The 17,716-nt window shown below is 41.2% G+C and overlaps 8 protein-coding genes and 2 pseudogenes across 8 annotated transcripts; all 10 read right to left on the bottom strand.

The window, feature by feature from the left end:
- Nucleotides 1-3,090: 3,090 nt before the first annotated feature.
- Nucleotides 3,091-4,029, bottom strand: LOC137355801 (keratin-associated protein 4-4-like; the record flags this gene model as incomplete). The annotated part of the gene is made up of 1 exon (XM_068021336.1): nt 3,091-4,029. A coding segment is annotated over one exon (939 nt), but the record flags the coding sequence as incomplete, so codon positions are not given.
- A 57-nt stretch (nt 4,030-4,086) lies between these two features.
- On the bottom strand, nt 4,087-4,980 carry LOC137355804 (keratin-associated protein 9-7-like; the record flags this gene model as incomplete). The annotated part of the gene is made up of 1 exon (XM_068021337.1): nt 4,087-4,980. A coding segment is annotated over one exon (894 nt), but the record flags the coding sequence as incomplete, so codon positions are not given.
- A 96-nt stretch (nt 4,981-5,076) lies between these two features.
- On the bottom strand, nt 5,077-6,015 carry LOC137355635 (keratin-associated protein 9-7-like; the record flags this gene model as incomplete). Its single annotated transcript, XM_068021009.1, has 1 exon — nt 5,077-6,015. A coding segment is annotated over one exon (939 nt), but the record flags the coding sequence as incomplete, so codon positions are not given.
- Nucleotides 6,016-6,797: 782 nt separating this feature from the next.
- Nucleotides 6,798-8,900, bottom strand: LOC137355634 (mucin-22-like; the record flags this gene model as incomplete). Its single annotated transcript, XM_068021008.1, has 1 exon — nt 6,798-8,900. A coding segment is annotated over one exon (2,103 nt), but the record flags the coding sequence as incomplete, so codon positions are not given.
- Nucleotides 8,901-9,251: 351 nt separating this feature from the next.
- LOC137355806 (keratin-associated protein 9-7-like) lies at nt 9,252-10,136 on the bottom strand (the record flags this gene model as incomplete). The annotated part of the gene is made up of 1 exon (XM_068021339.1): nt 9,252-10,136. A coding segment is annotated over one exon (885 nt), but the record flags the coding sequence as incomplete, so codon positions are not given.
- Nucleotides 10,137-10,187: 51 nt separating this feature from the next.
- Nucleotides 10,188-11,084, bottom strand: LOC137355633 (keratin-associated protein 9-7-like; the record flags this gene model as incomplete). Its single annotated transcript, XM_068021007.1, has 1 exon — nt 10,188-11,084. A coding segment is annotated over one exon (897 nt), but the record flags the coding sequence as incomplete, so codon positions are not given.
- Nucleotides 11,085-12,187: 1,103 nt separating this feature from the next.
- On the bottom strand, nt 12,188-14,047 carry LOC137355632 (keratin-associated protein 16-1-like; the record flags this gene model as incomplete). Its single annotated transcript, XM_068021005.1, has 1 exon — nt 12,188-14,047. A coding segment is annotated over one exon (1,860 nt), but the record flags the coding sequence as incomplete, so codon positions are not given.
- Nucleotides 14,048-14,092: 45 nt separating this feature from the next.
- Nucleotides 14,093-15,016, bottom strand: LOC137355802 (keratin-associated protein 9-2-like; annotated as a pseudogene).
- Nucleotides 15,017-15,046: 30 nt separating this feature from the next.
- LOC137355631 (mucin-22-like) lies at nt 15,047-15,976 on the bottom strand (annotated as a pseudogene).
- Nucleotides 15,977-16,042: 66 nt separating this feature from the next.
- LOC137355630 (keratin-associated protein 9-7-like) lies at nt 16,043-17,035 on the bottom strand (the record flags this gene model as incomplete). Its single annotated transcript, XM_068021004.1, has 1 exon — nt 16,043-17,035. A coding segment is annotated over exon 1 (993 nt), but the record flags the coding sequence as incomplete, so codon positions are not given.
- Between the last annotated feature and the right edge of the window lie 681 nt (nt 17,036-17,716).

The raw sequence follows: 17,716 nt of genomic DNA, 5'->3' as shown, positions 1-17,716 counted from the left end.
GAGATTGACAGATTTCTAAATACAAATGGCATAAGGGGATATGAAGATAGTGTGTGGAAAAAGGCATTGAAGTGGATGATCATCCATGATCAAGTTGAATAGTGGAGCAGTCTTGATGGGCTGAATGGCCTACTCCTGCTCCAAAGTTCTATGTTCCTATGTTCCAGCTCACTGGCAACAGAGGGCTAAATTGCTTATTTATTGTTCAGAAAAGCCACAGCGACATGGGTCTCAGACACCCACTTTGTATAGTACCATGGGAAGAAGAGCAAAGAGAGAGCCTAATGAGGGCTCTTTTCCCTCAACTCATGTTGCCTGAGTGCCAGCAACGGGCAGAATAGGAAGGTAAGGAGGCTCCGAATGATAACATCCAGGAATGGCCTTATCAAAGCCGGGCACTGGCACATCATCGCATCCTCAGAACAAGGACAAATTACCTTCAACTGCCAGAGAGGCAGTGCCAGAGACACCTAAGGATGTCATGTCATTGCTTTTTCCCAGGGTGGAAGAGTCAGTTACTAGGGGACATAGGTTTAAGGTGCGAGGGGCAAAGTTTAGAGGGGATGTGCGAGGCAAGTTCTTTACACAGAGGGTGGTGAGTGCCTGGAACTTGCTGCCGGGGGAGGTGGTGGAAGCAGATACGATAGCGAAAGAGACATCTTGACAAATACATGAATAGAAAGGGAATAGAGGGATATGGGCCCCGGAAGTGCAGAAGGTTTTAGTTTAGGCAGGCATCAAGATCGGCGCAGGCTTGGAGGGCCGAATGGCCTGTTCCTGTGCTGTACTGTTCTTTGTTCTTTGAGCGGAGATTTGATTGGAATGTACAAAATTTTGAGGGGCCTGAATAGAGTGGAGGTGAAGGGTCTATTCACCATAGCAGAGAGGTCAGTGTCTCTTCTTTTTCTTTTGGGCCTCCTTATCTCGAGAGACAATGGATATGCGCCTGGAGGTGGTCAGTGGTTTGTGAAGCAGCGCCTGGAGTGGCTATAAAGGCCAATTCTATAGTGACAGGCTCTTCCACAGGTGCTGCAGAGAAATTTGTTTGTCGGGGCTGTTACACAGTTGACTCTCCCCTTGCGCCTCTGTCTTTTTTCCTGCCAACTACTAAGTCTCTTCGACTCGCCACACTTTAGCTCCGTCTTCATGGCTGCCCGCCAGCTCTGGTTACATGAATAGAAAGGGAATAGAGGGAGATGGGCCCCGGAAGTGCAGAAGGTGTTAGGTTAGGCAGGCATCAAGATCGGCGCAGGCTTGGAGGGCCGAATGGCCTGTTCCTGTGCTGTACTGTTCTTTGTTCTTTGTTCTTTGAGCGGAGATTTGATTGGAATGTCCAAACTTTGAGGGGCCTGAATAGAGTGGAGGTGAAGGGTCTATTCACCATAGCAGAGAGGTCAGTGTCTAGGAGCATAGATTTAATGTGATTGGGAAAGGTCAGAGGGGAGATGAGGAAAAGGTTTTTCACCCAGAGGATGGTGATGGTCTGCAACTCACTACCAAAGGGTAGTTCAAGCAGGAACCCTCAACTCATTCAAAAGGAGTCTGGATATGCACCTCAAGTGCCGTAATCTGCAGGGCTTCGGACCTGAAGGTGGGATTAGACTGGGTGGATTGTTTTTCGAGCGGCACAGACACGATGGGCCAAGTGGCCTCTTTCTGTGCCGTAATGTTTCTCTGAGTCTATGTTTATACAGGGTCAGGGTTGTAGGGTCAGTTATAGTTTATACAGGGTCAGAGGTCAGTGAGTGTTTACACAGGGTCAGGCACGATAGGCCAAGTGGCCTCTTTCTGTGCCGTAAACTTTCAATGATTCTTTAAATGATTCTATTTTAAATTGCGTGTGAAACGAGAAAAATGGTGGAAGTGGACATTACGCTGTTCCGGAACATTGCGGGACTCATAAAATCCTGGCCTCTGTCTCCTGATACAGGCATTCTTTCCCCTGCTCTAGACATTCTGTCTCCTGGTCTAGACATTCTGTCTCCTGGTCTAGACATTCTTTCCCCTGCTCTAGACATTCTGTCTCCTGGTCTAGACATTCTTTCCCCTGCTCTAGACATTCTTTCCCCTGCTCTAGACATTCTGTCTCCTGGTCTAGACATTCTGTCTCCTGGTCTAGACATTCTTTCCCCTGCTCTAGACATTCTGTCTCCTGGTCTAGACATTCTGTCCCCTGGTCTAGACATTCTGTGTCCTGATCCGGGCATTCTAACTCAATCTTGCTGCTTTCGTTATTTTCAGAAGTTGGGGCCATTTTATGATCAGTAACCCACACTCGTGATTGGCGAAATTTCCAGCCCAATCTTACCAGAGCATCGAATTAAAAACCCGCCTCCAGGATTGTCACCCAATCAGGGATGACAGGTGGGACATGGCAGTCGGCAGTGTGCCTGAGTGAAGCAGGTTTAAAGGACTGCCGGCAGCTTTCACAGTGGTTGCGTTGAGAGAACTGAGGTGGTATTTTTCAGCAGAGACCCGTGTGGAACATGGATGGGAGTCGGGGAGGGACTCACATTGAGTCGTATCACACTGTGTCGTATCACATTGAGTCGTATCACACTGTGTCGTATCACACTGTGTCGTATCACATTGTGTCGTATCACATCGTGTCGCATCACATCGTGTCATATCACATCGTGTCGTATCACATTGTGTCGTATCACATTGTGTCGTATCACATTGTGTCGTATCACGTCGTATCGTATCACATTTTATCGTATCACATTGTGTCGTATCACATTGTGTCGTATCACGTCGTATCGTATCACATTGTATCGTATCACATTGTGTCGTATCACATTGTGTCGTCTCACATCGCACCGTATCACATTGTGTCATATCACATTGTGTCGTATCACATCGCAACGTATCACATTGTGTTGTATCACATTGAGTCATATCACATTGTATCGTATCACATTGTGTCGTATCACATTCTGTCGTATCACATTGAGTCGTATCACATTGAGTCGTATCACATTGTGTCGTATCACATTGTGTCGTATCACATTGTGCCGTATCACATTGAGTCGTATAACATTGTGTCGTATCACATTGTGTCGTATCACATTGTGTCGTATCACGTTGTGTCGTATCACATTGTGTCGTATCACATTGTGCCGTATCACGTCGTATCGTATCACATTGTGTCGTATCACATTGTGTCGTATCACATTGTGTCATATCACACTGTGTCGTATCACATTGTGTCGTATCACATTGTGTCGTATCACATTGTGTCGTATCACATTGAGTCGTATAACATTGTGTCGTATCACATTGTGTCGTATCACATTGTGTCGGATCACATTGAGTCGTATAACATTGTGTCGTATCACATTGTGTCGTATCACATTGTGTCGTATCACATTGAGTCGTATAACATTGTGTCGTATCACATTGTGTCGTATCACATTGTGTCGTATCACATTGTGTCGTATCACATTGTGCCGTATCACGTCGTATCGTATCACATTGTGTCGTATCACATTGTGTCATATCACACTGTGTCATATCACATTGTGTCGTATCACATTGTGTCGTATCACATTGAGTCGTATAACATTGTGTCGTATCACATTGAGTCGTATCACATTGAGTCGTATCACATTGTGTCGTATCACATTGTGTCGTATCACATTGTGCCGTATCACGTCGCATCGTATCACATTGTGTCGTATCACATTGTGTCGTATCACATTGAGTCGTATAACATTGTGTCGTATCACATTGTGTCGTATCACATTGAGTCGTATCACATTGTGTCGTATCACATTGTGTCATATCACATTGTGTCGTATCACATTGTGTCATATCACGTCGTATCGTATCACATTGTGTCGTATCACATTGAGTTGTATAACATTGTGTCGTATCATGTCGCATCGTATCACATTGTGTCGTATCACATTGTGTCGTATCACGTCGTATCGTATCACATTGTGTCGTATCACATTGTGTCGTATCACATTGAGTCATATCACGTCGTATCGTATCACATTGTGTCGTATCACATTGTGTCGTATCACATTGAGTCGTATCACATTGTGTCGTATCACATTGAGTCATATCACGTCGTATCGTATCACATTGTGTCGTATCACATTGTGTCGTATCACATTGAGTCGTATCACATTGTGTCGTATCACATTGAGTCATATCACGTCGTATCGTATCACATTGTGTCATATCACATTGTGTCGTATCACATTGAGTCGTATCACATTGTGTCGTATCACATTGTGTCGTATCACATTGTGTCGTATCACATTGTGTCGTATCACATTGAGTCGTATAACATTGTGTCGTATCACATTGTGTCGTATCACATTGTGTCGTATCACATTGAGTCGTATAACATTGTGTCGTATCACATTGTGTCGTATCACATTGTGTCGTATCACATTGAGTCGTATCACATTGTGTCGTATCACATTGTGTCGTATCACATTGTGTCGTATCACATTGTGTCGTATCACATTGTGCCGTATCACGTCGTATCGTATCACATTGTGTCGTATCACATTGTGTCATAGCACACTGTGTCGTATCACATTGTGTCGTATCACATTGTGTCGTATCACATTGAGTCGTATCACATTGTGTCGTATCACATTGTGTCATATCACATTGTGTCGTATCACATTGTGTCGTATCACGTCGTATCGTATCACATTGTGTCGTATCACATTGAGTCGTATAACATTGTGTCGTATCATGTCGCATCGTATCACATTGTGTCGTATCACATTGTGTCGTATCACATTGAGTCGTATAACATTGTGTCGTATCACATTGTGTCGTATCACATTGAGTCGTATCACATTGTGTCGTATCACATTGTGTCATATCACATTGTGTCGTATCACATTGTGTCGTATCACGTCGTATCGTATCACATTGTGTCGTATCACATTGAGTCGTATAACATTGTGTCGTATCATGTCGCATCGTATCACATTGTGTCGTATCACATTGTGTCGTATCACGTCGTATCGTATCACATTGTGTCGTATCACATTGTGTCGTATCACATTGTGTCGTATCACATTGAGTCATATCACGTCGTATCGTATCACATTGTGTCGTATCACATTGTGTCGTATCACATTGAGTCGTATCACATTGTGTCGTATCACATTGAGTCATATCACGTCGTATCGTATCACATTGTGTCGTATCACATTGTGTCGTATCACATTGAGTCGTATCACATTGTGTCGTATCACATTGAGTCATATCACGTCGTATCGTATCACATTGTGTCATATCACATTGTGTCGTATCACATTGAGTCGTATCACATTGTGTCGTATCACATTGTGTCGTATCACATTGTGTCGTATCACATTGTGTCGTATCACATTGTGTCGTATCACGTCGTATCGTATGACATTGTGTCATATCACATTGTGTCGTATCACATTGAGTCGTATCACATTGTGTCGTATCACATTGTGTCGTATCACATTGTGTCGTATCACATTGAGTCGTATCACATTGTGTCGTATCACATTGTGTCGTATCACATTGAGTCGTATCACATTGTGTCGTATCACATTGTGTCGTATCACATTGTGTCGTATCACATTGTGTCATATCACATTGAGTCGTATCACATTGTGTCGTATCACATTGAGTCGTATCACATTGTGTCGTATCACATTGTGTCATATCACATCGTGTCGTATCACATTGTGTCGCATCACATCGCACCGTATCACATTGTGTCGTATCACATTGTGTCGTATCACATTGAGTCGTATCACATTGTGTCGTATCACATTGAGTCGTATCACATTGTGTCGTATCACATTGTGTCGTATCACATTGTGTCGTATCACATTGTGTCATATCACATTGTGTCGTATCACATTGTGTCGCATCACATTGTGTCGTATCACATTGTGTCGTCTCACATCGCACCGTATCACATTGTGTCGTATCACATTGTGTCGTATCACATTGTGTCGCATAACATCGTGTCGTATCACATTGTGTCGTATCACATCGCAAGTATCACATCACACGTATCACATTGTGTCGTATCACATTGTGTCATATCACATTGTGTCGTATCACATTGAGTCATATCACATTGTGTCGTATCACATTGTGTCGCATCACATCGTGTCATATCACATTGTGTCGTATCACATCGTGTCGTATCACATTGTGTCGTATCACATTGTGTCGTATCACATTGTGTCATATCACATTGTGTCGTATCACATTGTGTCATATCACATTGTGTCGTATCACATTGTGTCGCATCACATTGTGTCGTATCACATCGTGTCATATCACATTGTGTCGTATAACATTGTGTCGTATCACATTGAGTCGTATCACATTGTGTCATATCACATTGTGTCGTATCACATTGTGTCATATCACATTGTGTCGTATCACATTGTGTCGTATCACATTGTGTCGTATCACATTGTGTCGTATCACACTGTGTCGTATCACATTGTGTCGTATCACATCGTGTCATATCACACTGTGTCGTATCACATTGTGTCGTATCACATCGTGTCGTATCACATCGTATCGTATCACATCGTATCGTATCACATTGTATCGTATCACATTGTGTCGTATCACATTGTGTCGTCTCACATCGCACCGTATCACATTGTGTCGTATCACATTGTGCCGTATCACATTGTGTCGCATCACATTGTGTCGTATCACATTGTGTCATCTCACATCGCACCATATCACATTGTGTCATATCACATTGTGTCGTATCACATTGTGTCGCATAACATCGTGTCGTATCACATTGTGTCGTATCACATCGCAAGTATCACATCACACGTATCACATTGTGTCGTATCACATTGTGTCATATCACATTGTGTCGTATCACATTGAGTCATATCACATTGTGTCGTATCACATTGTGTCGCATCACATCGTGTCATATCACATTGTGTCGTATCACATCGTGTCGTATCACATTGTGTCGTATCACATTGTGTCATATCACATTGTGTCGTATCACATTGTGTCGTATCACATTGTGTCGTATCACATTGTGTCGCATCACATTGTGTCGTATCACAGCGTGTCATATCACATTGTGTCGTATAACATTGTGTCGTATCACATTGAGTCGTATCACATTGTGTCGTATCACATTGTGTCGTATCACATTGTGTCATATCACATTGTGTCGTATCACATTGTGTCGTATCACATTGTGTCGTATCACATTGTGTCATATCACATTGTGTCGTATCACATTGTGTCGTATCACACTGTGTCGTATCACATTGTGTCGTATCACATCGTGTCATATCACACTGTGTCGTATCACATTGTGTCGTATCACCTCGTGTCGTATCACATCGTATCGTATCACATCGTATCGTATCACATTGTATCGTATCACATTGTGTCGTATCACATTGTGTCGTATCACATTGTGTCATATCACATTGTGTCGTATCACATTGTGTCGTATCACATTGTGTCGTATCACATTGTATCGTATCACATTGTGTCGTATCACATTGTGTCGTATCACATTGAGTCATATCACATTGTATCGTATCACATTGTGTCGTATCACATTCTGTCGTATCACATTGAGTCGTATCACACTGTGTCGTATCACACTGTGTCGTATCACATTGTGTCGTATCACATCGTGTCGCATCACATCGTGTCATATCACATCGTGTCGTATCACATTGTGTCGTATCACATTGTGTCGTATCACATTGTGTCGTATCACGTCGTATCGTATCACATTTTATCGTATCACATTGTGTCGTATCACATTGTGTCGTATCACGTCGTATCGTATCACATTGTATCGTATCACATTGTGTCGTATCACATTGTGTCGTCTCACATCGCACCGTATTACATTGTGTCATATCACATTGTGTCGTATCACATCGCAACGTATCACATTGTGTTGTATCACATTGAGTCATATCACATTGTATCGTATCACATTGTGTCGTATCACATTCTGTCGTATCACATTGAGTCGTATCACATTGAGTCGTATCACATTGTGTCGTATCACATTGTGTCGTATCACATTGTGCCGTATCACATTGAGTCGTATAACATTGTGTCGTATCACATTGTGTCGTATCACGTTGTGTCGTATCACATTGTGTCGTATCACATTGTGCCGTATCACGTCGTATCGTATCACATTGTGTCGTATCACATTGTGTCGTATCACATTGTGTCATATCACACTGTGTCGTATCACATTGTGTCGTATCACATTGTGTCGTATCACATTGTGTCGTATCACATTGAGTCGTATAACATTGTGTCGTATCACATTGTGTCGTATCACATTGTGTCGGATCACATTGAGTCGTATAACATTGTGTCGTATCACATTGTGTCGTATCACATTGTGTCGTATCACATTGAGTCGTATAACATTGTGTCGTATCACATTGTGTCGTATCACATTGTGTCGTATCACATTGTGTCGTATCACATTGTGTCGTATCACATTGTGCCGTATCACGTCGTATCGTATCACATTGTGTCGTATCACATTGTGTCATATCACACTGTGTCATATCACATTGTGTCGTATCACATTGTGTCGTATCACATTGAGTCGTATAACATTGTGTCGTATCACATTGAGTCGTATCACATTGAGTCGTATCACATTGTGTCGTATCACATTGTGTCATATCACATTGTGTCGTATCACATTGTGTCGTATCACGTCGTATCGTATCACATTGTGTCGTATCACATTGAGTCGTATAACATTGTGTCGTATCATGTCGCATCGTATCACATTGTGTCGTATCACATTGTGTCGTATCACATTGAGTCGTATAACATTGTGTCGTATCACATTGTGTCGTATCACATTGAGTCGTATCACATTGTGTCGTATCACATTGTGTCATATCACATTGTGTCGTATCACATTGTGTCATATCACGTCGTATCGTATCACATTGTGTCGTATCACATTGAGTCGTATAACATTGTGTCGTATCATGTCGCATCGTATCACATTGTGTCGTATCACATTGTGTCGTATCACGTCGTATCGTATCACATTGTGTCGTATCACATTGTGTCGTATCACATTGAGTCATATCACGTCGTATCGTATCACATTGTGTCGTATCACATTGTGTCGTATCACATTGAGTCGTATCACATTGTGTCGTATCACATTGAGTCATATCACGTCGTATCGTATCACATTGTGTCGTATCACATTGTGTCGTATCACATTGAGTCGTATCACATTGTGTCGTATCACATTGAGTCATATCACGTCGTATCGTATCACATTGTGTCATATCACATTGTGTCGTATCACATTGAGTCGTATCACATTGTGTCGTATCACATTGTGTCGTATCACATTGTGTCGTATCACATTGTGTCGTATCACATTGAGTCGTATAACATTGTGTCGTATCACATTGTGTCGTATCACATTGTGTCGTATCACATTGAGTCGTATCACATTGTGTCGTATCACATTGTGTCGTATCACATTGAGTCGTATCACATTGTGTCGTATCACATTGTGTCGTATCACATTGTGTCGTATCACATTGTGTCGTATCACATTGTGCCGTATCACGTCGTATCGTATCACATTGTGTCGTATCACATTGTGTCATATCACACTGTGTCGTATCACATTGTGTCGTATCACATTGTGTCGTATCACATTGAGTCGTATCACATTGTGTCGTATCACATTGTGTCATATCACATTGTGTCGTATCACATTGTGTCGTATCACGTCGTATCGTATCACATTGTGTCGTATCACATTGAGTCGTATAACATTGTGTCGTATCATGTCGCATCGTATCACATTGTGTCGTATCACATTGTGTCGTATCACATTGAGTCGTATAACATTGTGTCGTATCACATTGTGTCGTATCACATTGAGTCGTATCACATTGTGTCGTATCACATTGTGTCATATCACATTGTGTCGTATCACATTGTGTCGTATCACGTCGTATCGTATCACATTGTGTCGTATCACATTGAGTCGTATAACATTGTGTCGTATCATGTCGCATCGTATCACATTGTGTCGTATCACATTGTGTCGTATCACGTCGTATCGTATCACATTGTGTCGTATCACATTGTGTCGTATCACATTGTGTCGTATCACATTGAGTCATATCACGTCGTATCGTATCACATTGTGTCGTATCACATTGTGTCGTATCACATTGAGTCGTATCACATTGTGTCGTATCACATTGAGTCATATCACGTCGTATCGTATCACATTGTGTCGTATCACATTGTGTCGTATCACATTGAGTCGTATCACATTGTGTCGTATCACATTGAGTCATATCACGTCGTATCGTATCACATTGTGTCATATCACATTGTGTCGTATCACATTGAGTCGTATCACATTGTGTCGTATCACATTGTGTCGTATCACATTGTGTCGTATCACATTGTGTCGTATCACATTGTGTCGTATCACGTCGTATCGTATGACATTGTGTCATATCACATTGTGTCGTATCACATTGAGTCGTATCACATTGTGTCGTATCACATTGTGTCGTATCACATTGTGTCGTATCACATTGAGTCGTATCACATTGTGTCGTATCACATTGAGTCGTATCACATTGTGTCGTATCACATTGTGTCGTATCACATTGTGTCGTATCACATTGTGTCATATCACATTGAGTCGTATCACATTGTGTCGTATCACATTGAGTCGTATCACATTGTGTCGTATCACATTGTGTCATATCACATCGTGTCGTATCACATTGTGTCGCATCACATCGCACCGTATCACATTGTGTCGTATCACATTGTGTCGTATCACATTGAGTCGTATCACATTGTGTCGTATCACATTGAGTCGTATCACATTGTGTCGTATCACATTGTGTCGTATCACATTGTGTCGTATCACATTGTGTCGTATCACATTGTGTCGCATCACATTGTGTCGTATCACATTGTGTCGTCTCACATCGCACCGTATCACATTGTGTCGTATCACATTGTGTCGTATCACATTGTGTCGCATAACATCGTGTCGTATCACATTGTGTCGTATCACATCGCAAGTATCACATCACACGTATCACATTGTGTCGTATCACATTGTGTCATATCACATTGTGTCGTATCACATTGAGTCATATCACATTGTGTCGTATCACATTGTGTCGCATCACATCGTGTCATATCACATTGTGTCGTATCACATCGTGTCGTATCACATTGTGTCGTATCACATTGTGTCATATCACATTGTGTCGTATCACATTGTGTCATATCACATTGTGTCGTATCACATTGTGTCGCATCACATTGTGTCGTATCACATCGTGTCATATCACATTGTGTCGTATAACATTGTGTCGTATCACATTGAGTCGTATCACATTGTGTCATATCACATTGTGTCGTATCACATTGTGTCATATCACATTGTGTCGTATCACATTGTGTCGTATCACATTGTGTCGTGTCACATTGTGTCGTATCACACTGTGTCGTATCACATTGTGTCGTATCACATCGTGTCATATCACACTGTGTCGTATCACATTGTGTCGTATCACATCGTGTCGTATCACATCGTATCGTATCACATCGTATCGTATCACATTGTATCGTATCACATTGTGTCGTATCACATTGTGTCGTCTCACATCGCACCGTATCACATTGTGTCGTATCACATTGTGTCGTATCACATTGTGTCGCATCACATTGTGTCGTATCACATTGTGTCATCTCACATCGCACCATATCACATTGTGTCGTATCACATTGTGTCGTATCACATTGTGTCGCATAACATCGTGTCGTATCACATTGTGTCGTATCACATCGCAAGTATCACATCACACGTATCACATTGTGTCGTATCACATTGTGTCATATCACATTGTGTCGTATCACATTGAGTCATATCACATTGTGTCGTATCACATTGTGTCGCATCACATCGTGTCATATCACATTGTGTCGTATCACATCGTGTCGTATCACATTGTGTCGTATCACATTGTGTCATATCACATTGTGTCGTATCACATTGTGTCGTATCACATTGTGTCGTATCACATTGTGTCGCATCACATTGTGTCGTATCACAGCGTGTCATATCACATTGTGTCGTATAACATTGTGTCGTATCACATTGAGTCGTATCACATTGTGTCGTATCACATTGTGTCGTATCACATTGTGTCATATCACATTGTGTCGTATCACATTGTGTCGTATCACATTGTGTCGTATCACATTGTGTCGTATCACATTGTGTCGTATCACATTGTGTCGTATCACACTGTGTCGTATCACATTGTGTCGTATCACATCGTGTCATATCACACTGTGTCGTATCACATTGTGTCGTATCACATCGTGTCATATCACATCGTATCGTATCACATCGTATCGTATCACATTGTATCGTATCACATTGTGTCGTATCACATTGTGTCGTATCACATTGTGTCATATCACATTGTGTCGTATCACATTGTGTCGTATCACATTGTGTCGTATCACATTGTGTCATATCACATTGTGTCGTATCACACTGTGTCGTATCACATTGTGTCGTATCACATCGTGTCATATCACACTGTGTCGTATCACATTGTGTCGTATCACATCGTGTCGTATCACATCGTATCGTATCACATCGTATCGTATCACATTGTATCGTATCACATTGTGTCGTATCACATTGTGTCATATCACATTGTGTCGTATCACATTGTGTCGTATCACATTGAGTCATATCACATCGTGTCGTATCACATCGTATCGTATCACATCGTATCGTATCACATTGTATCGTATCACATTGTGTCGTATAACATTGTGTCGTATCACATTGAGTCGTATCACATTGTGTCGTATCACATTGTGTCGTATCACATTGTGTCGTATCACATTGTGTCGTATCACGTCGTATCATATCACATTGTATCGTATCACATTGTGTCGTATCACATTGTGTCGTATCACATTGAGTCGTATCACATTGAGTCGTATAACATTGTGTCGTATCACATTGTGTCGTATCACATTGAGTCGTATCACATTGTGTCGTATCACATTGAGTCATATCACACTGTGTCGTATCACATTGTGTCGTTTCACATTGTGTCGTATCACATTGAGTCGTATAACATTGTGTCGTATCACATTGTGTCGTATCACATTGAGTCGTATCATATTGTGTCGTATCACATTGTGTCGTATCACATTGTGTCGTATCACATTGTGTCGTATCACATTGAGTCGTATAACATTGTGTCGTATCACATTGTGTCGTATCACATTGAGTCGTATCACATTGTGTCATATCACATTGTGTCATATCACATTGTGTCGTATCACATTGTGACGTATCACATTGTGTCGTATCACATTGAGTCGTATAAGATTGTGTCGTATCACATTGTGTCATATCACATTGTGTCGTATCACATTGTGTCGTATCACATTGTGTCATATCACTTTGTGTCGTATCACATTGTGTCGTATCACGTCGTATCGTATCACATTGTGTCGTATCACATTGAGTCGTATAACATTGTGTCGTATCATGTCGCATCGTATCACATTGTGTCGTATCACATTGAGTCGTATCACATCGTATCGTATCACATTGTGTCGTATCACATTGTGTCGTATCACATTGAGTCGTATCACATCGTATCGTATCACATTGTGTCGTATCACATTGTGTCGTATCACATTGTGTCGTATCACATTGAGTCATATCACATTGTGTCGTATCACATTGTGTCGTATCACATTGAGTCATATCACATTGTGTCGTATCACATTGTGTCGTATCACATTGTGTCGTATCACGTCGTATCGTATCACATTGTGTCATATCACATTGTGTCGTATCACATTGTGTCGTATCACATTGTGTCGTATCACATTGTGTCGTATCACATTGTGTCGTATCACGTCGTATCGTATCACATTGTGTTGTATCACGTCGTATCGTATCACATTGTGTCGTATCACATTGTGTCGTATCACGCCGTATCGTATCACATTGTGTCGTATAACATTGTGTCGTATCACGTCGTATCGTATCACATTGTGTCGTATCACATTGAGTCGTATCACATTGTGTCGTATCACGTCGTATCGTATCACATTGTGTCGTATCACATTGTGTCGTATCACATTGTGTCGTATCACATTGAGTCGTATAATATTGTGTCGTATCACGTCGTATCGTATCACATTGTGTCGTATCACATTGAGTCGTATAACATTATGTCGTATCACGTCGTATCGTATCACATTGTGTCGTATCACATTGTGTCGTATCACGTCGTATCGTATCACATTGAGTCGTATAACATTATGTCGTATCACGTCGTATCGTATCACATTGTGTCGTATCACAGTGTGTCGTATCACATTGTTTCGTATCACATTGAGTCGTATAACATTGTGTCGTATCACATTGTGTCGTATCACATTGTGTCGTATCACATTGTGTCATATCACATTGTGTCGTATCACATTGTGTCGTATCACATTGAGTCGTATCACATTGTGTCGTATCACATTGTGTCATATCACATTGTGTCGTATCACATTGTGTCATATCACGTTGTGTCGTATCACGTTGTGTCGTATCACGTCGTATCGTATCACATTGTGTCGTATCACATTGAGTCGTATAACATTGTGTCGTATCACGTCGCATATTATCACATTGTGTCGTATCACATTGTATCGTATCACATTGTGTCGTATCACGTCGTATCGTATCACATTGTGTCGTATCACATTGAGTCGTATAACATTGAGTAGTATCACGTCGTATCGTATCACATTGTGTCGTATCACATTGTATCGTATCACATTGTGTCGTATCACGTCGTATCGTATCACATTGTGTCGTATCACATTGTATCGTATCACATTGTGTCGTATCACGTCATATCGTATCACATTGTGTCGTATCACATTGTATCGTATCACATTGTGTCGTATCACATTGTGTCGTATCACGTCGTATCGTATCACATTGTGTCGTATCACATTGTGTCGTATCACATTGTGTCGTATCACATTGAGTCGTATAACATTGTGTCATATCACGTCGCATATTATCACATTGTGTCGTATCACATTGAGTCGTATCACGTCGTATCGTATCACATTGTGTCGTATCACATTGTATCGTATCACATTGTGTCGTATCACGTCGTATCGTATCACATTGTGTCGTATCACATTGTGTCGTATCACATTGAGTCATATCACATTGTGTCGTATCACATTGTGTCGTATCACATTGTGTCGTATCACATTGTGTCGTATCACGTTGTATCGTATCACATTGTGTCGTATCACATTGTGTCGTATCACATTGAGTCATATCACATTGTGTCGTATCACATTGTGTCGTATCACATTGTGTCGTATCACGTCATATCGTATCACATTGTGTCGTATCACATTGTGTCGTATCACGTCATATCGTATCACATTGTGTCGTATCACATTGTGTCGTATCACGTCGTATCGTATCACATTGTGTCGTATCACATTGTGTCGTATCACGTCGTATCGTATCACATTGTGTCGTATCACATTGAGTCTTATCACATTGTGTCGTATCACGTCGTATCGTATCACATTGTGTCGTATCACATTGAGTCTTATCACATTGTGTCGTATCACGTCGTATCGTATCACATTGTGTCGTATCACATTGTGTCGTATCACATTGAGTCGTATAACATTGTGTCGTATCACGTCGTATCGTATCACATTGTGTCGTATCACATTGAGTCTTATCACATTGTGTCGTATCATGTCGTATCGTATCACATTGTGTCGTATCACATTGTGTCGTATCACATTGAGTCGTATAACATTGTGTCGTATCACGTCGTATCGTATCACATTGTGTCGTATCACATTGAGTCTTATCACATTGTGTCGTATCACGTCGTATCGTATCACATTGTGTCGTATAACATTGTGTCATATCACATTGTGTCATATCACATTGTGTCGTATCACATTGTGTCGTATCACATTGTGTCATATCACATTGTGTCGTATCACATTGTGTCGTATCACATTGAGTCGTATAACATTGTGTCGTATCACGTCGTATCGTATCACATTGTGTCGTATCACATTGTGTCGTATCACGTCGTATCGTATCACATTGTGTCGTATAACATTGTGTCGTATCACGTCGTATCGTATCACATTGTGTCGTATCACGTCGTATCGTATCACATTGTGTCGTATCACACTGTGTCGTATCACGTCGTATCGTATCACATTGTATCGTATCACATTGTGTCGTATCACATTGTTTCGTATCACATTGAGTCGTATAACATTGTGTCGTATCACATTGTGTCGTATCACATTGTATCGTATCACATTGTGTCTTATCACAATGTGTCGTATCACATTGAGTCGTATAACATTGTGTCGTATCACATTGTGTCGTATCACATTGTGTCGTATCACATTGTGTCGTATCACATTGAGTCATATCACATTGTGTCGTATCACACTGTGTCGTATCACGTCGTATCGTATCACATTGTATCGTATCACATTGTGTCGTATCACATTGTTTCGTATCACATTGAGTCGTATAACATTGTGTCGTATCACATTGTGTCGTATCACATTGTGTCGTATCACACTGTGTCGTATCACGTCGTATCGTATCACATTGTATCCTATCACATTGTGTCGTATCACATTGTTTCGTATCACATTGTGTCGTATCACATTGTTTCGTATAACATTGTGTCGTATCACATTGTGTCGTATAACATTGTGTCGTATCACATTGTGTCATATCACATTGTGTCGTATCACATTGTGTCGTATCACATTGTGTCGTATCACATTTTGTCGTATCACATTGTTTCGTATCACATTGAGTTGTATAACATTGTGTCGTATCACATTGTGTCGTATCACATTGTGTCGTATCACATTGTGTCGTATCACATTGAGTCATATCACATTGTGTCATATCACATTGTGTCGTATCACATTGTGTCGTATCACATTGTGTCGTATCACATTGTGTCGTATCACATTGTTTCGTATCACATTGAGTCATATCACATTGTGTCGTATCACATTGTGTCATATCACATTGTGTCATATCACATTGTGTCGTATCACATTGTGTCGTATCACATTGTTTCGTATCACATTGTGTCGTATCACATTGAGTCATATCACATTGTGTCGTATCACATTGTGTCGTATCACATTGTGTCGTATCACATTGTGTCATATCACATTGTGTCATATCACATTGTGTCGTATCACATTGTGTCGTATCACATTGTGTCGTATCACATTGAGTCATATCACATTGTGTCGTATCACATTGTGTCGTATCACATTGTGTCGTATCACATTGTGTCGTATCACGTCGTGTCATATCACGTCGTATCGTATCACATTGTGTCGTATCACATTGTGTCGTATCACGTCGTATCGTATCACATTGTGTCGTATCACATTGTGTCGTATCACATTGTGTCATATCAAGTTGTGTTGTAACAGATCGCATCCTATCATATCGCACCATATGACATTAGGACCATAGAACCATAGAATAATTATGGCACAGAAGGAGGCCATTCAGACCCGTCGTGTCCGTGCCGGCCAAAAAAAAGACTAGCCA

This window comes from Heterodontus francisci, chromosome 43 (assembly GCF_036365525.1).
Source record: "Heterodontus francisci isolate sHetFra1 chromosome 43, sHetFra1.hap1, whole genome shotgun sequence".
Taxonomy (NCBI): domain Eukaryota; kingdom Metazoa; phylum Chordata; class Chondrichthyes; order Heterodontiformes; family Heterodontidae; genus Heterodontus; species Heterodontus francisci.
This window is presented reverse-complemented; position numbering and strand designations above follow the sequence as displayed.